Source organism: Diceros bicornis, chromosome 8, assembly GCF_020826845.1.
Source record: "Diceros bicornis minor isolate mBicDic1 chromosome 8, mDicBic1.mat.cur, whole genome shotgun sequence".
Lineage (NCBI taxonomy): Eukaryota > Metazoa > Chordata > Mammalia > Perissodactyla > Rhinocerotidae > Diceros > Diceros bicornis.
Window position 1 is genome coordinate 73,577,122 of NC_080747.1, and position 22,355 is coordinate 73,599,476.

The 22,355-nt window shown below is 36.2% G+C and overlaps 1 protein-coding gene across 1 annotated transcript in view; it reads right to left on the minus strand.

The window, feature by feature from the left end:
- Positions 1 to 6,819: 6,819 nt before the first annotated feature.
- SNCA (synuclein alpha) overlaps positions 6,820 to 22,355 on the minus strand; it is a 118,845-nt gene continuing 103,309 nt past the window's right edge. The window contains exons 5-6 of the mRNA XM_058547507.1: positions 9,613 to 9,693; positions 6,820 to 7,344 (exon numbers count right to left, since the gene is read on the minus strand). Coding sequence (XP_058403490.1) covers positions 7,312 to 7,344; positions 9,613 to 9,693 — 114 coding nt within the window. The 3' untranslated portion in view covers positions 6,820 to 7,311. The remainder of the gene's footprint in view (positions 7,345 to 9,612; positions 9,694 to 22,355) is intronic.

Sequence of the window (22,355 nt, forward strand, 5' to 3'; positions counted from 1 at the left end):
CATTCAGCATGGCACTCCATCTTCAACAGCAGGAGTCAGTCCTGTTGAATTACAAATGCTTGGCAGCCTCTCAAGACTTGCCCTGACCATTTCCATAGAGATTTGGGTGAAGCCTTATATGACAAATAATACGTCCTGGATGCTCATCTGTCTGAATTTAGTTTTTGGTTACTTTTACCACAAGAAAAATAATGATCTTTGTTAGGAAATATAGTATTGACTAATAATTTCCTGTGACTCTAATTTAGCTCCCTAGGCTGTGTCAAACAGTCCAGAGGATAAAAGGACAAATGTGCATTGTCCTACTGATTAACTCTCAGTGTGTGCTGCACAGGATGATCTGACAGTGCAGAACCATGGCAGGAACCTTCCCAGCTCACTCACTCTTTTTCAGCAATGATTCCCAGGGACTCACCAAAGACATAAAGAGAAAACAAACAATACTTCTCCTGGAACCATTGTAATTGCTGGTATTTTGTTGCTTCTAGTGTAATGCAGAAGTTGTCATGTAAAATGTTGCCTTCTTTTGGGTCAAAAATGGGATTTACCAAATGGCATGAATATGGGGGAAGATAGATGGAAATGGATGAGATTTGGGAAATGGATGGAAATACAAGCGACTGGTTTTTTCCCTTGTGATTGATAATAATCTGTTTTAGACCAGTGAGTTTTACTTGTGTATATGCTTGTCCTTTTTTCTAGTGATCAGAACTAAAATCAGTGAATATATGACTATGTTGTACAAATATAAATATCAAAGACATCTCACTTGTATGCGAAGAGTATAGCTGAATCTAAAAATAGATGTGTTCCATAAAGCTAGTGTTTACCGATTTGGTGCATATTCACCTCTTAGTAAGTTATGCTTTCCCAATTTTTTTGGTGCTAGTTGATATTCTACTAATATCCATACTGGTTATTAAACCATTAAAATGATCCCATAGCTATTAGTAAATAGCCTCTGCTCAAGTCTCCAAAGTGTCTTTACCATCATCCCGATCTTGATACTGTTTTATATACGTATATACATATTTATTATTTTTGAGATATAATTGACATATAACATTATATTAGTTTCAGGGCTACAAAATAATTATTCAATATTTGTATATATCACGAAATGATCACCACAATAAGTATAATTAACACCCATTATCACACATAGTTACAAATTTTTTTCTTGTGATAAGAACTTTTAATATCTACTCTTTTAGCAACTTTTAAATACACAATACAGTATTATTATCTACAGTCACCATGCTGTACATTATATCCCCATGACTTACTTATTTTACAACTGGAAGTTTGTACCATTTGACCCCCTTCACCCATTTCACCCATCCCCCACTGCCTGCCTCTGGCAACCGCCTATCTGTTCCCTGTATCTATGAGTTCCATTGTTTTTTGTAGATTCCACATATAACTGAGATCAGACGGTATTTGTCTTTCTCTGACTTATTTCACTTAGCATAAGGCCCTCATCCAATTTGTTGCAAGTGGCAAGATTTCTTTCTTTTTTATGGCTGAATAATATTCCATTATACATATATTTTTTTATTTATCCATTCATCCATTGATGTACACTTACGTTGCTTCCATGTCTTGGCTATTATAAATATGCTGCAATGAACATGGGGGTGCATATATCTTTTTGAGTTAACGTTTTTGTTCCTTTGGATAAATAGCCGTTAAGTGGGATTGCTGGATCCTATGGTGGTTCTAGTTTTAATGTTTTAAGGAACTCCATACTGTTTTCCATAGTAGCTGCATCAATTTACAGTCCCACCAACAGTGCACAAGGGTTCCCCTTTCTCCACATCCTCACCAACACTTATTATATCTTGTCTTTTTGATAACAGCCATTCTAACAGGTATGAGGTGGTATCTCATTGTGGTTTTGATTTGCATTTCCCTGATGATTAGTGATGTTGAACACCATTTCATGTACCTGTTGGCCATTTGTATCTCTTCTTTGAAAATGTCTATTCAGATCCTCTGTGCATTTTTCAATTGGATTGTTTCGTTTCTTTGCTACTGAGTTTTGTGAGTTCTTTATATATTTTGAATATTTACCCTTTATCAAATATAGGATTTGCAAATATTTTCTCCCATTCAGTAGGTTGCCTTTTCATTTTGTTGATGGTTTCCTTTGCTACACAAAAGCTTTTTAGTTTGATGTAGTCCCACTTGTTTATTTTTGCTTTTGTTGTCAGATCCAAAAAATCATTGCCAAGACCAATGTCCAAGAGCTTACTGCTTATGTTTTCTTCTAGGAGTTTTACGGTTTCAGGTCTTAAGTTCAGGTTTTTAATCCATTTTGAGTTAATTTTTGTATATGGTGTAAGATAGTGGTCTAGTTTCATTCTTTTGCATGTGACTATCTAGTTTTCCCAACATCATCTATTAAACAGACTGTCCTTTCCTCATTGTATATTCTTGGCTCCTTTGCCATAAATTAATTGACCATATATGCATGGATTTATTTTTGGGCTTTATTGATCTGTGTGTCTGTTTTTATACCATACTGTTTCAATTACTGTAGCTTTGTAATATAGTTTGAAATCAGGAAGTGTGATGCCTCCAGCTTTGTTCTTCTTTCTCAGGATTGCTTGGCCATTATTACTGTTTTATATTAAGAGAAGATATAACTGAATATATCTGAACATTTTGTTATTTCTTATTTACCTTTAAAAATACAGTGTCCTCTACTAGTCCTACTACTACCACTACTAGTACTACTACCACTAATGGCATCATTGATTCATTGATCACTACTATGGGCCAAGAATAGACCTAAGCATTCCACTTATATTAACTCTCTTAATCCATACAACAATGCTATAAGGTACTATTATCATCATCTGCACATTTTTGTGTGTGTGTGAGGAAGATTAGCCCTGAGCTAACACCTGATGCCAATCGTCCTCTTTTTGCTGAGGAAGATTGGCCCTGGGCTAACATCTGTGCCCATCTTCCTCCATTTTATATGGGAGGCTGCCACAGCATGGCTTGACAAGTGGTGCAGCGGTGCACACCCGGGATCCGAACCTGTGAACCCTGGGCCACCAAAGCAGAGTGCATGCACTTAACTGCTATGCCACCAGGCTGGCCCCCATCATTCTCATTTCTACAGACAAGGAAACAGAGGTACTGAGAGATTAAGTAACTTGCTCAAAGTAAAAAATAGAAAGAGACATAACTGGGAGTCAAACCTACATAGTCTAGTTTTAGCATCCAGGATCCTCACTACCACTCCTGCCAGCCTAATTAACCATTCTGAGTATTCTAGGTAAAGAAGAGTATTGTATTCTTTTCTAAGATAACCACATAGACTTGCTACTATTTGTTTAGAGTTGACTTTCCTGGAGCCCAGCTTAGCTTTGACATTTGCAGACACGGGTTAGCTTTCATCTCACTGCAAGAAATAAGGCAACCTGGTATTTAGTTTACCTGCAAAAGGCAGTTAGGAAGCCTTAGAGGAACCTAATTAAAATGCAGCACATTTCCAAGGCACCATATCTTGCTGTGTTGCCATAGAAACAGTGGGAATTTCTGGTCACTGACCTTTAAGGGAATCTGAGGATACATTTTCACAAGGTTCGTAAGAGAAGCTCTCCCAATACATATAGTTACAGGATCAGCTTTGGAAATACCCTATGGGATCCGGCCTGACTTTAGAAGTATATTACATCACCAAAACTTACTAGAGGCTCAAACTCGGGCTTTTTGAAGGAAGATTTTTTAACTGCTTCCAATATACCATCTGCACTATTGGATTTAAAATAATCAGATATACTGTTATAGTAGCAAAGAAACATCAAAGGAAATCTTAGATAATTATATAAGAGATATTGGAACTAAAGTCATATTTGAAATAGTTTTAGTGTAATATCTATTCTATTGCATCTGGATTCTTCAGATCTAGGCTTACTCAAAGGATAAAAAATAGCATTACCGTATCAAAAAAATACACCTAGAAAATCAAAGCTTATTATAAAATGTTAAGGCGTTATTTAAAAATATAAATTCTTAATTCATGCCTTTTCTGATTTATTCATTTATAAATTCAGTCATTATATTACTAAATATGTATAATTGAAAATCCCAGTTATACTGTATTTTATATATATATATAAATATATATAAATATATATATAAATATATATATATAAATATATATAAATATATATATAAATATATATATAAATATATATATATATAAATATATTTATATATATATATACACACACACATATAGGCTATTTGACAGAAGCCAAGTGCCCATGATTCAACAGAAAAAATGACAAAGTTTGCCTTACTGTAGACTGCTGTTATTACATTAATGTTTTTACCTTCTACTGAAAATAACATTTCTATCATCAGGATATGTATAGTTTAGTTATAAGAAAATATCAATCAGGAATCAGCTGCTGGCTAATTTATCCTAGAATAGAAATATATTTCTGTAGATATGAATATCACTTATTCCAGACAGATATGTGAAGAAAAATAGACATATATTTATAATTATATATAGAAAAGTGAGGCTATTACCTCATTCCCTAGACTTCTGGAGAGTTCTCTTACCTAGTTGTATGTCTTTGCTCTGAGAGACAACATAGCCTAGGGGCTGAGAGCGCAGACTTTGGTCCTATGTTGACTGGGACCCCCGGCTCAGCCACTTACTGTGTGGTTTTGAGAAAGTTACTTAGCCCCTGGGTGCCTCAGCTTGCTTGTGTATAAAATGAGGATAATAATGGAATGTCTTAGGATTGTTTTGAGAATTAAATGAGCTCATATTGATAAGTCATTTACATCTATATTTGACACATAGTAATAAAAAAAGTATTTGCAATTCCAGGGACAGAGCAAACAGGGAAATGCCATCCACATTGCAGTCCTGCCCAATACAGAAAGAACGCAGCGGGATGAACTCATCCCGGATGAAAACAGAGCCATCAGTGAGGTGGACAGAGAAGTCTTTCAAGTTTGCAATTCGAAAAAGGTGTTTTTCTTCCTCAGTATGGATGTAGACAGCATTATCTCTGAGAATTAATGGTTGTCCTTGCGATGTGTGTGTGTGTGTTTAATCCACTAGTTACCTACTGGATGAGCCAGAAGGATGAGGAAACATCTGCATCTCACACTGGTGGGGGGATTTTGAAAAAGATGCAACTTGGAATGCCAAACCACACATTAGATTGTTGTGCTGCCAAATGTGTGCCAAAGCCCACCCTGACCTGTTTTGTTAAAGCCCCCATGGAGTCATATGAGGCAGACTTGCGGGAATGATGTCTGAAAAACAAACCTAGAGCCAGACTAACCCTCAGGCCACTTGTCAGGTGGATGTCTGAGCAGTGGATATGAGACAAGCTTCCTGAAAAGGCTTGTCTGCCTTACACAATTTTTTTAAGTGCTTAGCACAAGATAACCACTCCTGGTATGTATCTTCCCATGGTATTTTCTACGCATATATTAGTACTAGAATGCTTTTTGTACAGATATTTTAATTTTCCATATTGTCTTCCTAATTAGAAACAATCATTAATGTACCTAAATGAAACAAGAGACTTACCACTTCTCTCCAGTTTAAGGCTACATAGGCTGCTTAACACACGTCATAGTCTCTTTCCAATTAGTCAAAAAAGGAAGTTTCTATGGTGACCATGCTTATAGTTCTTATACACATTCCTCCTCCTTTCCTTGCCAGTGCCCAATATACATCAAATTACTCATTACATATGAACTGTGCTTCTAGAATATTCTTAAAATTATTCTACTGATGACTTTTAAAAGTGACTATGCTATTTCCCCCTGAATAATTAAAAGGATAAACCAAATAATTTCTCAATTTATACAGGGCTTTCACAGTAAAGTTTATCGTCAGCACCCATGGGGAATTAATGGATCTTCCTTAAATAGAAAAAGCTTTCTTAAAGAAGGATCCTGAAATGCATATATTTAGCAGAATTTAGATGATTGCATGAAATTTTTATAAATCTGGAGAACTGACACTTCTTAAGGTGATTCTCTGGTAGTTCCCCGGTAGAGACGTTTAAATGTCTTTCCTGTGGGGTAACAAAAGGATTTCTGATTAAAAAAAAAAAGAAATGCTTGGAATTCTGGGTTAAACAAATTTAACCAGGTTCCCTCAGAGCCTTTAATGTGCTAATGTGTCTTATGAATATCCAAAGGGGATGTAGTCCAAATCATTTTTTACACTCAGCATTCCATGGAATCCACTTTTTCTTTTTTTTTTTTTTTGGTGAGGAAGATTAGCCCTGAGCTAACATCCATTGCCAATCCTCCTCTTTTTCCTGAGGAAGACTGGTCCTGGGCTAACCCCAGTGCCTGTCTTCCCCTACTTTATATGGGACGCCTGCCACAGCATGGCTTGATATGTGGTGTGTAGGTGTGTGCTCAGGATCCGAACCTGCAAACTCCTGGCCACCAAAGCAGTGCACACAAACTTAATCACTACACCACTGCACCAGCCCCTCATGGGACCCACTTTTTCAGTATAACCTCTAAAGGCACCATGCCCATCAAAGCATACTTTGGGCAGTGCTGCTTCAGGGAATTCCCAGAATAAAGGGTTAACGTTCCATCTCACCTGTTTAACTCCTCTAAAATTCCTCCTCTTTCAAATGGCTGTCAAGAACTCTATACTTAAGTTAATTGTGTCAGTTCTCATTTCATCTTGCTTATAAACATGATTTTATTATTAAAGTGAGATGGGATAAAAAATAGGATTTTTGTAATGAGATAACATTTTAATTTTCACCATTTATATATAAATACAAGTTAATAAAACACATCACAAAACAGTAAAATTTCATGGTTAATATTTATACGTGCATAGTTTCATGCTCACGTTTTTAAGTACTGTATATATTAATAAATTTCACAACACATCATTACTCTTAGAATCATTAAAAGACACCTAAAAATCTCATATATGATAGTAAATCACAATTTCTCAACAACAGCAACAAAAAAATAGTGAAGATTTAGAAATAAGTGGTAGTCACTTAGGTGTTTTAAATTTATTTTAATATTTTAGATTTGAAGCCACAATATCCACACAGCACACAAGGACCCTGCTACCATATACTCACTTCCATGGGAGGGAAGCACCGAAACGCTGAGTGGGGGCAGGTACAGACACTTTAATCACTGCTGAAGGAAGAGTTCAAAATACACTGTAAAAACTTTGGGAACATATCATGACTGGGCACGTTGGAACTGAGCACTTGTACAGGATGGAACATCTGTCAGCAGGTCTCAAGGAACTGGGAGCAAAGATATTTCTCAGGCTTCAGGTTCATAGTCTTGATACCCTTCCTAATATTAGGAAAATCAGAAAGACAACATGCAGTGTTAGTGCAAGTCATCAGTAGTCAAGGATTTAAGCCAAATGAGACAGGACATGGCTCACCACTTTGAGTAAAGGTTATACTCATAATGGTTCTGGGACTATTCTGCTACACACAATATAATTTTATTTTTAATAGTTTTGTCTTCCTGTCAAATATAAAACTGAATCATGCTGGTGGTCAGAGTTAGGGTGACTGAATTCTCCTTCCAGATGCGCAGTTAACAATCATATGATCTTGTCCTGTAGGACAGATTAGTTGCTCTATCTTGCTCTCAGTTCCCTCAACTGTACATTGTGAGAGCCAGATCAAGTGGCCTAAAAAGCCTCTTCTAGGGCTAAGATGCTCTAATTCTTAGAATAAAATGAAGACACTTAAAGGCAAGTTACATTTTCTCTCTTTTCACTCTCCCCGTGGAAATTTCTTCTTCATTCATGGCTTCAATTATTACTTCTATTCCAAAGCCCACCCTCGTACAATATATGGATAACATCTACAATAAAAATATTAATGGCCTTAACTAAAGTGGTCAGATTAGTCCTGCTAAAGAACAACTAGAATAATATCAGGATCCTGCTTAAAAACAAACAAACAAACATACTTCAATAACTCAAGTTGCTTTGTGAATAAATTACAAACTTAAATGGCAAGGTTGTTCTGGTACTCTACAATTTGTCTTTGACCCCTCTCTGCAGCCTTAATCTGTCACTCCTCTCTCTGTTCCCCAAGCTTGAATCCTACTGGATTACTCACTGTTCCTCAGACATCTCCTTATGCATTCTCAGACGTGCATGCCTTCGCCTCTGATGTTGCCTTGTGCTAGAATGTCCTCCCCCAGGTTGGCCTATCATAACTCCCATCCCCTCCCACTCAGATCAACACCATGTCTTCTATGCAACTTCTCATCATTGATCTAAACAGATCCTGTAAAATATTATACCTTTTATATCTTGTATACTTTTGCCCCTTTTGTCTGGGGCATAGAGGACAGTCAATAATGTTTGTTAAAGGAATCATGATGAACAAATGAAGGAATAAACTTATATTTGTTTTTATCAAACCTACTAAAGTGTAAACTCCTTATGTCCTGGTACTGTCATTACTCTTTTTGTATTTTCTATAGTGTTTAACATTGTGCCATGCATAAAATGACCCCAAAATATTGGTAAAATCTAATTAGGCAATGAAACAATTTAATTTCAATTTCAATTTCAATAAATGAGATTATCATCAATTTGCCTTTTAATGATGCCATGAAGAATAATACATTAACTATGATACACTTTAATTTTTAATGAAGCAATAATACGTTTTCTTTGCTTGTCTGGTTTTGGTATCAGGGTAATATCGTCCTCAAAGAATTAGTTGGGGAGTGCTTCCTCCTCTCCTATTTTTGGGAGAGGAATTAATTGGTATTAATTACAATTAATAGGTATTAATTATTCTCTAAGTGTTTGGGAGAGTTCACCAGTGAAGCTATCTGGTCCTACGATTTTCTTTGTGGGTAGGTTTTTTAACAATAATTTAGTCTCTTTGTTATAGGTCTATTCAGATTATCTATTATGTCTTGAGTCAGTTTCATTCATTTAGAAGCATTTTCTAATTTCCTTTGTGATATATTTTCTATTAAAGAAACTTTTATTTTCAAATTAAAATGAAATTATCAAATTATGCTGCTTAAAACACTAGACTGAAATACATCAATTGTTGCAAACCAAGCATTTATCATCTTTCTACTGTATAATTTTTGTAACATTTATTTTACTACGCAAACATCGCACTGGAAATGTATGGCAAATAATAATTACTTTCTTTTGGCATTCAGTTGATTTCTCCAATCTTCCATTTGGGAATTTATTTCAGAATGTAAAGTTTGTAATAAAATAATTCTCTCTGCAGGGATCAGCAAACTTTTTCTGTAAAGGGCCAGATGGTGAATATTTTAGGCTGTGTGGGCCACTTATGGTCTCTGTTGCTGCTGCTGCATTTTTTCTTTCTTTCTTTCTTTTTTTTTCTACAACCCTTAACAAATGTAAAAACCATTATTAGCTTGCAAGTGGTCCACACAATACATGTCCTGGCTTTGGCCAACTTGTGCATCTAGAGAGTAAATCATTGTCACCAAGGACAAGCATAAGGGAAATCTACAGCAACAGATTTTTGGTACTCTTCTTAGAAAGACCCAACTTGAAGTCCTAAACTTTATTTTCAGAGTTTTGTGTACATAAACTGTTACCTCAGGCATTTCATAAGCCTCATTGTCAGGATCCACGGGCATATCTTCCAGAATTCCTTCCTGTGGGGCTCCTTCTTCACTCTAATATTTAAATGGGAAGCATAAAAATAATGTGATGAGGTGTCATTTCTCATTTTTCAAAATCAAACATATTTTGAAAACATCTTATATAAAATACCGGCAGAGATGTTGTAAAAATGGCACTCCCAATATTACTGCTGGCATTCTAAACTATACAATGCGTTTGGAAAATCATTGTGGTGGCATGTGTTATTAACCCTAAAAATGTACAAATTTTTTGCCCAAGTAATTCACTATCCAGGAAATAGGCCAAAGTTATAGTTCAAAGACGTTTTTCACAGGATCAATGACAGGAGTAAAATTGTTAACCTAAATTGTTCAGTGGAAGATGAAGAGTTTAGAAAATTATCATTCTACTTAATAGATTATTATGAAGACATATATTACTATGACATAAGATTATATAAAAAAATGAGAACCTATTTATGATAGAATGTTTAGCAGAATGTAAAGTGTTACATATATTATGGACACAACCGATGTAGAATTCAGATGCAAAAGTAAAAAGATTGGAAGAAAACACAACAAAATATTAAAAGTACTTTTTGTTGGGTAGTTATACATGTTTTTACTTTTTTGTAAGTTTTTAACTTATATAATGATTTACAATGTAAAAGCACACATTTTATAATTTATTTTTAAATGATGGCAAAGAAATATTTTCTCAAATTTCAAGATTGAAACTATATATATTTGGAAGAAGAAAATCAAATATATGGTCAGACAATTTTCCAGGTATCTCTCCTTAGAAATAGGATACCACAAAACTCAACCTGAAATCGTCATGGTTTTATTAGTATTCTTCATCAAATACCTTGTGTTGCTTTGAAGTTATTCCAGCAAAGTAGTTAGGAAAATTTAAGGTTCATTGAAAATTGAAAGAGCAGAGAGGCAATGTGAGCCTATAAAGAGATCAGGGCCTCAGCCAACATAGCTTATGTTTAGAAATTTGCATGATGTAAATAATAGCTCCTCATGTCTTCATCATGAAAGTGACGGACAGGTAGGCAGAGGGACAAGGAAATGGTTGACTGTGAGAAAAAGTCAAACTAAAGCTCATGCTTACATTAGCTGGGCAGAGAAGTTTATAGATCATCATCTTCTGCCCAACTCCCTTTTTATAAACAAAGTCCAAGTTATACATAAATAAAGTAAAATATAAACCACCCCCCTAATACCTTACTTCTAAACATAAAGATACTGTTTTCAGAGTGTTTCATCTCTTAGTACAAGTCAAGAATAGAAGTTCTGTTGCGTGGTGGTTAGACATGAGGGCTATAGCATCACAAGACTTGAGTTCAAATCCTGGCTTCTCCAGATTCTAGAAATTTTGTGATGTTGGACAAATTTCTTAAGCTTTCTCTTAGTATCAAGTAGCCTGACAAATAAAATACAACAGCAATACCTCTTTTAACTGAGGGAGGGGAGTCAATGACATCATTAATTTTCTATTAGTATTTAGATGACGTTTAGTGATAGTTAAGTATGAGGAAAATAAAGTAAATTTCCTGTTGAACTGACAAGCAGACCTTTTTCTAACCTAATTTCTTAGAAGATTTTATATAGCCTGAACAAATAAATATGGCAGAACTGACTTGTTGTCTGAGTATCATAAATGAGGTGCAACTGCACAACTAAGACTGGTAAATGTTACTAGATGTGTGCGTGTTTGTGTGTGTAGTTGGATGTGTCTGTGTGCATCTTCAAAGTTCAGCCAAGTAATGTTGGGTATTGCTTGTGAATTCATTGGCTAGACTGATCATATATTGGGATCGGGTGAAATCCATCTCTGTTAATTTTAAATATTAGTTCACTCAGGTTGCAAGTATATAATAACTGCTTATTTTAAAAAGTATATGCGAGGCCAGCCCCATGGCTTAGTGGTTAAGTTCGTCACGCTCCACTTCGGCAGCCTGGGTTCAGTTCCCAGGTGCAGACCTACACCACTTGTTGGCAGCCATGCTGTGGCAGCAACCCACATACAAAATAGAGGAAGACTGGCACAGATGTTAGCTCAGGGTGACTCTTTCTCAAGCAAAAAGCAGGAGATTGGCAACAGATGTTAGCTCAGGGCGAATCTTCCTTAGCAAAAAAAAAAAAAAAGTATATGCATTTCTGAGCATGCATTTACCTACTCCTTAAAATTGCACTTTGAATAGCTACAGTTTGTAAAGTAAAATATGTACCACTTATTTTGAACTAAATACAGGGCATAAAAATTTCACTCACTTATATAACCACTATATTTTATATGTTCTTGAGAAATTATCTTTTTTTTTTTGGTGAGGAGGATTAGCCCTGAGCTAACATCTGTTGCCAATCTTCCTCTTTTTGCTGAGGAAGATTGGCCCTAGGCTAACGTCTGTGCCCATCTTCCTCTACTTTATATGTGGGATGCCTGCCACAGCATGGCTTGATAAGTGGTGCGTAGGTCCGCGCCCGGGATCCAGATCTGCGAACCCCAGGCTGCTGAAGCAGAGCGCTAACTTAACTACTATACCGCTGGGCCAGTCCTTGAGAAATTATCTTAAAAGTTTAAAAGAGGGCCGGCCCCGTGGCTTAGCAGTTAAGTGTACGCGCTCCGCTGCTGGCGGCCTGGGTTCGGATCCCGGGTGCCCACCAACACACCTTTCTCTGGCCATGCTGAGGCCGCGTCCCACATACAGCAACTAGAAGGATGTGCAACTATGACGTACAACTATCTACTGGGGGGCTTTGGGGAAAAAAAAAGAAAATATAAAGGAGGAGGATTGGCAATAGATGTTAGCTCAGAGCCGGTCTTCCTCAGCAAAAAGAGGAAGATTAGCATGGATGTTAGCTCACGGCTGATCTTCCTCACAAAAAAAAAAAAAAAAGTTTAAAAGAATTATAAAATTGGCTTAATTGTGGGCAAGGGTTTGGGAAACCATAGAGGAAATGCAAATACAATATTAAAAGAGAGATCAAATAAGTAAGCTAAAAGAATAAAGACAGATAAATGGAAGAAAGAGGGAAAAAATGAAATAAGATGGAGGATGAAAAATCAAAGATAAACACTAGGATGTTCAATAACTATCAACATGTCACAAGAACAGGCCTGGACCCACTAAAGGAATAAATATATACTGCTTTCACAAGTCTGACTGCTGGGTTTTTTCACTGTTGTTCTCTGCAGAATGCAAGTATTGATTTCATTAAAATAAAAATGCATTAATATTAATAAATTATCATTATAACTTTAAAGATCTTAAATACCTGTATTTCGTTACATGAAGTGGAGAGTGGAGACAGCTCTCAGAACTCCTATGAGGCAGACTGTCCTTAGCCACATCTTAATGAGGAAACTTGGTCTTTAGAGGAGTAATTTACTCAGTCAAATTGACAGAGGTGACTCCTGACTGTGCTCTTAACCACCATCCTGAGCTTCTCCAAGAGTTTTGGCATTCAAAATGTTTTCTTTAATTGAATTACTTATAGATTTCTGTAACTCAGAAATAGGACATTCTATCATGTTCCTGACTATGCCCAGTCTATTCCTTTAAGACACAGTTAAGAGTCTATTGTTGCAAAACAAAATTCTCATAATGTGATTGCTGAAACCCATCAAAAAAGTTTATTCACAAACATTACAAGCTCTATGGGGCCATTACATCTTTTATATTATAAAAGTTTACCTAGAAGGAAAACAAACAAACAATATTAGTTAAAGCACAGGTGAGAATTATCTTTATGAAAACACTCACCTATCACCTGTGCGCAGAAAAACCCACTCCGAGGGCAGGACTAGAGGAACTAGTGAGGGTCAAGAACTATTGCGGATGAAGTGGCAGTGTTAAAGGTAGACCTAGTCTCGTGATGATTCCCGGAACACAAGTAGCCAAAATCCTTTAAGAACAGGGATAACTGATATTCAGTTTCCTATTTTATCCAGTCCTGTGCTGCAATATAATTTCACCATCCCTCTCTGCCCCTCACATAACTGTTGTCCCTAAATCTCCACTAACGTTTGCTACACAGTGGTCAGGATAGGACGCTGCAAGATGAGAAAGGCACAGCATGGGTAGGAGATGGATTATTTTATGGAAGAAATTAGAGCCAGAACTGACCAGGAGAAACGTAACCCTAGGAAAACCATCAAGCATGTATCTTGCCTTTTCTGTACAAACTGCATCTTAGGGTAAACCAATAGTTGATGAGTGTAAGTTTTTCTTTATAGATGTAATCTAGCTAAGGAAGGAAAGGTAGACTATCACCTTTTTACGAGGAATCTGGGCAGTGATCATCAACAGCTGCTAACATGACATGAAGAGATACAACCACATATCATGTGGCCCAGATGGAAGCACACATCACCACCTATAAGATGTCCTTGCCAAACATCTGAATTTGATTCACATCTAACTATCACTAGATCTGATAATTTACCAGCAAATATAAGGGGCTGAAGAACATGTTCACATCATTAGACACAATCAGCAAATTCCTGACTGTGGGGAACAACACAGGACAAACAGCACAACTACTTCAACAAGTCAATTGCAAGGAAAACACAAGTTTCGGGAAACCTGTAGATCAAAGTAGACTCGAGAGAGCACCGGAAAATTGCAACTTAAGAACATTATTTTATGCTTATTTGGATCCTGATATAAGCAAATATGAGACAGTTGGGGAAATGTGAACACTGACTGGATATTTAATAAAGAGTTATGTTTATTCTTTGAGTGTGATAATATATTGGAGTTTTGCTTAAAGAATCCTTAACTTTTAGAAATTAAATAATCAAATGTTTACAGATCAAATAAGCTATCTAGGTATTTGCTTTGAAATGATCCAGGTTTGAGTGGGAAGAAACGGGTGGAGTATAGGAGCAGCAAGAGTCTATTACTTGATTGTTGGGTGTATATGTCTAATTTTTCACAGATTTTTAGAAGTGTATATGCTTATTTCAATAGTTATTCTCTAATGTTTTTCTGAATATGATTAGGTGATCTAAATTTGTCAGCTCTATTAAGAGATTTTTAAGCATACTAAAATATTTGGCAGCTATTCTAGGATATAAATCACAATCAAACACTTTAGATAATCACCAGATATAATTTTATCCCTATACCTGTATATTTACCATTTTATAAACCTATCTCTAAAATCATTGAGTGTTTTCTAGAAAGATCTCTTAATAAATTTCAATTTCAACGCCAATTTAGAACTTTGCCTAATTATGCCTTGTATATTACAAAAAAGAACATTAAAATATTGTATGTTACAGATATTAAGGACTTGTTTTCAAAACATAATTGAAAATATAAAATTCAGCTTCTATTCATTTTACCACAAAGAAAAAAATACCAATAAACAAATGTTGAACACCTTTGAAAAAACACATTTTGTTCCCAAATTTTCATTATGATAATATATCAAGCCAGAATATGTTAGGGTAATAATATACATGAGAAAAATGTCTGGATTATAGTATATGCTTGCATGTTTAGGAAGAGAACTTGTGTGCAAGGTTCTACAGAGTATATAGAGTAAGAAGACCGTTTTTCTCTCATCAGCCCTATCTCCAGAATAGCTCTGCTTTCCTTTCTTAAGTGGGATTGTTTTAAGAACAAGGAAATAGAGTAAGTTTAGTATCTTATGTCTGCATATGACCCATAGAAAGAAAAACAGTTATCAAAAATATTACAGTGAAATGGCCCTCCATTGCCAATAAGGAAGTGTACGGACTTAGAAGCTGTAGGGAGCAGAAATGGCTGTGACTGACCTCTCTCACCCTAAAAAACAAACTCTAGTTCTTTTTAAATGAACCTATTATGTCAAACAGCTGATACGTAACCAATTACCAACTGACGCTTGCCTTAGCTAAACTTCTCTACAAAACAGATCATGAGATGACGCTTCACTGCGAATACTTCATTGGGAAGTGCAATTCTAGGAAAGTGAAAGCGAGGGAAAAGGAAGGTAGCTGAGGGGTACTGGGAAGCAATAGCAGCGTGGGAGAGAGTCATGGCTGATCACTCAGTGTGCTTGAGGGCAGGGGCTTGAGAGCCACCCAACTTGCTGTTGCATCGTGAGCAAGGTGGTGTAGCTTCCCCGACTCTCAGGACCTCCCACAGCCTTTCTATTGGCCGTGTAAGGGGTAATTCCCTGTATTAAAAACCTTCATATTTGCGAAACCAGGTAGAGTCTGTTTCCTTGATCAAACTCTGATTCAAAAGGTAATCAAATTTCATTAACTTTGCTTGTATTTAGATTTGACACTAATGTTTCACATTGTTGTATAACTTTTGGTTAGCATACTTATCTTTATGAATACAACTATATACATACTATTGCATTTTATTTCATATTTTAAGCCATACTATACATAGATATGTTTAAAAAATAAGAAAACAGGCCCAAAATGGAGTTGCTTATGCTAAACCACATGTCACCAAACTGAGACTTAATTGCAGTTTCTGCTCTCCCAGAAATGGATTCCTAAACCAGACAATCAGGAATCGCCTGATCAGCACTAGTGAGGTCATCTGCCTGACAGAGCTCTGCTGTCCCCCAAAGGAAAGTGAGCTTGCAATAACCAACCAGCTTTTTGCCAGGATAAACTCCTTGTTCCCACTCCCTTCTGCCTATGAAAGTCTGTGTACAGCTCCTCTGAGCTCTTTTCTATCTGCTAGATGGGATGCCACCTGATTCCAATCAACTTGTGCTCAGACAAACTCTTAAAATTTCTAATATGCCTCAGTTTATCTTTTAACAGTTCTGGTGTCAGAAGAGGGGACTGCAAGAGACCCATGACAGCCCCCCTCAGGAGCAATGAGCAACCAGGTGCCTGTTGAGCCCCTTGAACTTGCTGCTTCCTTGCTGTCTCTGGAGGTCACGGGTAAGTTCCTTTCAGATCCTAGCTCTGCAGTTTTTTGCATTATGAGCTTTCAGACTTTGAGCATTGCTTTTTCTAGATGGGGCCTGGAAACCAGCCAGAGCTGGACTGGGTCTGACTTAAAAACCGGAGTTGGTCTGGGGTCAGACTGGGTCCGACTTAAGCTGGACTGGGGTCAGTGTGAGGCATCGGGTGGATAAAATCTTGTTTTAAGGCTGAACAAGCAGGTTAATCTTACCAAATATAACTTTAAATTACAGTGGCCACAGTGGAAAACTTTTAACCTGGATAAGCTTATCCATTTACCAGGTGCCTTAGAGAGAAAGGGGTCTCAACCAAGCGCTCACCATAAAGAGTAGAGGGAAAATTAGTTTTCCTCCTCTACAGTTTCTGGTGACCAGGATGAGACCCACTGGGACATTCCACTCACTCCAGAGCCTGCGGAAGAGATCCTGGGAGAATAGCAGAAGCCAGCAAAGGGTGAGGATTCTTACAAAAGTCAGCTCTCCCAGGGGCCGGTCCAGCGGCATAGTGGTTAAGTTTGCGCGCTCCACTTCAGCGGCCCAGGGTTCGCAGGTTCGGATCCTGGGCCTGGACCTACCCACCACTTATCAAGCTATGCTGTGGCAGGTGTCCCACGTGCAAAATAGAGGAAGATGGGCACAGATGTTAGCTCAGAGCCAGTCTTCCTCAGCAAAAAGAAGACGGGCAACAGATGTTAGCTCAGGGCTAATCTTCCTCACCAAAAAAAAAAAAAAAAAAAAAAGTCAGCTCTCCCAGATCTCTATATGTGGTGCCTGGTCAGGAGAGAAAGGTAAAATTTCACATTTTCCTGTCCTTTCCAAATTCAGATTGGCAGGCAAAAAACATTTGTAAGAATTAGATCTTTGAACTCTGACTTGTGAATTTGCTTTCAGATACCTATTGCTTGACGATACTTTCTCTCCCAAAGACAGCTATTGCCTTCTTGCTTGTCTCCTGTCCTGAGAACTTGGCTTGGCAACCCTCAGGTTGGGGGGCCCCAAAAATATGGCTGGACAGAAATATGGGTTGCACCTCATTTGTGGCTAGATATAGCTGGACAGAAATGTGGGTTGCACTCCACAAACGCACTCTGTCTCTTTCACAAATATTAGTAAAAAGCTTTAGCTATCTGAGCAGGTAACTTTAACTTATTTCACCCGCCAGGAATACAATTTGGATCTAACTGTTCCTTTATAAACTAGTGAGTTTTGCATTATTGTACCTGTCTCATAGCTAAAATTTTGAAACAAAAGCTATAAGATCTCTATTTGTATCAGTCTCTATGTTTATGTATGTCTATGTATGTTATAAATGTGTGATTTTTTTTTCTACTGCTGGATAGTATTGCCAAAATTAACTTGTAAAGAGCTCTATTTAATTGGCTTAAAGACAAACAAGCAATTATATAAATCAAGAATGCTCTCAGAAATATAAAAACCCAAATGTTTTTCAAGTTCACATGATCTAGGATAATGTTTGGTAAATAAATGTTAGCTTAAGTTTGTTGGTTTAATTAAAACAGGTGTGTCTTTAGAGTTATCAGCATCAATTATAATACTCTTATTCTACCTACAAGTCAAATAAGTTCATGTTGTCTCTGTTATAGAATTTGTCAGCAAGAAAGATAACTTCAGATGATGGTTACCTATTTAATGTTCCATGAAATTTTCATGACTAATCTAACCATAATTGTTAAGAACAACAAAAATTAAATAGATGTAAGTGAGATAAAAATTTACAAATCGTCTTTTCAACAATAACTATGCTTTATGTTATGTCCACTTAAATAGTTTCCAAAATCTTTTTGGTAACTTGAAACCTTTAAAGTTATACTGAGACAAGTTAAATAATGGATATTCATTGAATATCTAGATAATTTTCAAATAAGATAAAATGCTGCAACATTAATTACTGATCATAGGTTTATCCACTTTGGGCTTCCTTTTACAGAGGAACTAAAGACATTTGAGTCTATTAGTAAACACGCTTTGTGCCACATTGAAAAATTTATTATGAAGAAGATGCTTCTAGAAATTATTAAATGTATTTATAAATTTGCCAGTCCACAGAATGCTAGTGTGACAGTCCACAATTACTTAGTTTTTACTAGGCATTAAAGATTCTAAGGGTTAAGAATTCTAATCAACATGTTATTAAAAATACTTAGAAATAATAACAGTGAAAATAAACAACTGTGCATGAAAAGTAGATATGGAAAGTAAAATGATTAATTGTTCCAGAAGGAGAAAGAGGAAAAAGTCTGAATGGATAAAAAGAGTTGTACAAGGTTTGTGGAAAAGAAATCCTGGGAAAGGAATTTTATGTGTGGTCAAACTGGCTGAGATTGGAATGGATTTAAGTTTTAAAAAAATGAGTTAATATCAAAAGTACAATGGTACAAAGTTAGAATTTGGTTTTCTCTCTGTTAAAAGAACAAAGTTTTCTTAGATTATTGGTGTACTCTTAATAAGAAATTGTAAACAAAGGTTTTTCTTTACTTTTTAAGTAATCTGCCTGGACAGCAAAGATTTTGTGTCTTACCAAAAAATAACTTACTGTGCTTCACATTGTCTGTTTCAGGTCTTTGATTACTTAAGAAGACCCAGTCCTCTCAATATTAAAAAAAGCTAAGTGTTGTTCACAACTATGTAACCTTTTGCATTTGCTTTTAACATCTTCTTTGGTCACTCTGGTTAAATAAGTAATTAAGCAGTATTTCATAATGATCTGTGATCCTAATTAATCAAATGTTCAAATCTTTTGACATTTTCTCAAAATCAAATTCTAAATGGAGTCTTTTTGACCTCAATCAACTTTAAGATTTTCCAGAAGGCCTCTGGAAAATCTCAAAGAATTTTTCTTTCACTTTGTAAAGGAGAAATGTTAAACTAATTGGGTTTATTTGGTATGTTAAATTACATGGAAAACATTGTCAAATAAGTGATGATAAACCTTCTTAGGTTATATAGATATATATTCATGCATATTATTAATATGTGTTCTAGAAATTGTATGAAACTTCTAAAAATCTGATATGTCCTGCTATAATGTTTTTAGTCATATATTCCAGTTGTTATCTTATAATGTTGTATATCACAGAAATAACCAAATTTCCTTATCAATTCCATTATAATGAACTCTCATCAGATCTTTAACCATGGGCATTTTTAGGTCTTTTGACATTCACGGACAGTTATTGTTTTACTCTGGTGCTTTTGCAGAAGTGAGATTCATGGAAAAGACCTTACTAGGTACTTTTGACCCCTGACACTGCTGCCAAATTACAAGATGTTGAAACTTGAGTGCATATTTCACCTGACATTTGGTCCTGTGCAAAAGCTGGAGACCCCAAAATCAAATTGACTGGGAAGAGAAGTAGCCAACATTGAGGTAGACTGCTTCCTCCCAAGATGTCAGATCAAGAATGTTTCTTTCCATTCCTCCTTCCCTCTCTGACCATCGTTTTCCTCATTCTTATACCATGAAAGTCTTTATGATTCTTTCATCTACCTTTGCCTTGCTCTGGCCTGGAAAGATAATGCCATTGTCAACACAGGCCATTGCACAGGCAGGTAATTCAACTTCCAAATGACTGTTAGATTTGCTACCATGCTGGTGATCCTGCAGTTCTCCCCAGCACAAACTTCTCCCTGATTTCTAATGTCTCAGTTTCTTTGCAGCAAACTCAGCCCTCTCTCTGTCATGTCAGGCTCCCTTACCCTGGGGGTTCATTTTCCTGTCTCTGGTTAACAATCCCAAACCTGGGGAAGTTGGCGTACAGGCTCTGTACAAAGAAAGGGACATAAGGCAAGGGTAGCTAAAATAAAACCATCTGTGTGGTCCACATACCCTTACATTTTCCTGGCCTCCATGGCTGTCACCATTCTGGTCCCAAGACCCAGACTCAAATGGGAATTACCAGGAGGCTTCATGATTCAAAATGTGTGGCAGATCCCTACTCCCCTGGGGTCCTTGTTAAAAATGCAGGTTTCTAGGGCACTGTGAATGTCTGATATGCTTCTTGGAAATCACTACCTGACATCACCAACTGTAAATTCTGTGCCATCATTTGGTACAGAGTATAGCAATGTAGTTGCCGTCAATGTGAACATATAAAAAAAAAATTTTTTAAGTCTTCCACTTTGAAGGCTATGAAAGATTGTCGGCAAATGGTCAGGGTGTTCTAAACACTCTGAGAAGCAATACATGATGATCTTTATAGTAACAAGGCTTCATCCACTACCTGACGGCTATGCCTTAAACATTCAAAGCAGCAGAAGCACTCTTTTCCCCACTGCTTTTACATTGCAAGATATTTTGCAGGGGAACCATGATTTTACTGCATTGTGGAACAATGTTAATCAACCCCAAATAACTCAACACCTCAAACTGTTGGGGATGGAGGAGAGAGACAGTAACCTTAGAGATAAAGGAAGAAACTAAACAAAGAACTCCAACTTAAGAGAGAAAAAAAGGTTCTGCTTAGCACTCAACTTAAAGAATCCAGTGTTTCTGATATGAAATCAAGCTCAGAACTCCTGTTCAAGTAAAATAGCATAGACTTTTCAAAACTGTGCATATCATGTACTCTCCATATTTAAAGGGAGAGTATATGATATGTTTGTAGATAGCACAATAGTGTATTTCGCTAACAGAAAAACTAAAAAATGAAGAAAGCAGATATGAGAATCTTTTTTAAAAGTAAGGTTAAGATATATTCCATACATACAATTTTTTGTTGTCAATTCTTAGTGTCCTAATAATGTCATTTGGGGTGGGGAGCCAAGGGCATCTGATTCAAAATCAGGTTAATTTTAATTTTTTTTTCAGCAGCTAAGGAATATTATAAGGAAAAGAAATTGAACAAAATTTTAAAAACTTTGGACAATGTTATTTAATCCTTAAAACCAAAACAATATATGTAGTTCAGAAATACCAATATATTTTGTCTTAATATTATGTACTGGAAATAAAATATAAAAATAATGTAATGATCATATTTATTATTTATAGGCTATAAAGAGTGTTTAAATGCATTGTAGCAATTAAATGTTATGATGTGAGAAACCATGAGAATGGGCATGTTCTGGTATAACCAACCACACACACAGACACACACACAACACAGGACCACTGATTATCTCTGGGGCTACCTCTTGAGACCATCTTGAATCTCCTAATTAAAAAGAGCAACCATAGCAGGTGATTTTCATCATAAATTACTTACACCACAAGCAAAAACTAGCAATAAGGCTGAGTGAAGATGTGGCTCCTGGTCATCTGTTAGGCTTTCTTATTGGCTAAGTGACCTATTCGCCTCATCAGCTGTGTTGTACACCTACTCAGATTGTGTCTCAGCAAATTTGCAACTTACTATGTCATCAACCATCTGAATCACTTGGGAAAAGTCAAACTGATGAATACCATAAGTCATATAGTAAAGACATTATACTATACCTAGTTCATACCAACAAAGGAACCTTTTCAGATTAAAAATGCAAATCTATTTTAATTAAACAATACTTTTAATTAAATGGTACATAGAAATAATATGTATTTAGAGCCATTCATGCTCTACTTTGGATAGTCTATTAGCATATTACTCATTTTCTTGCCTTTTGCCTTTCTCTTTCTTTAATCATGGCAATCCCCCCAGAGAGAGAAAGAAGGATAAAAGGAACAGGCAAAATGAAAACTAGTTGTTGACTGTTTTTAAAAGGTTTGGGAGTGGAGGAAAGAGTCAAGTCAATACATTAAATCTATCTTGGAGTTATTTTTGGAT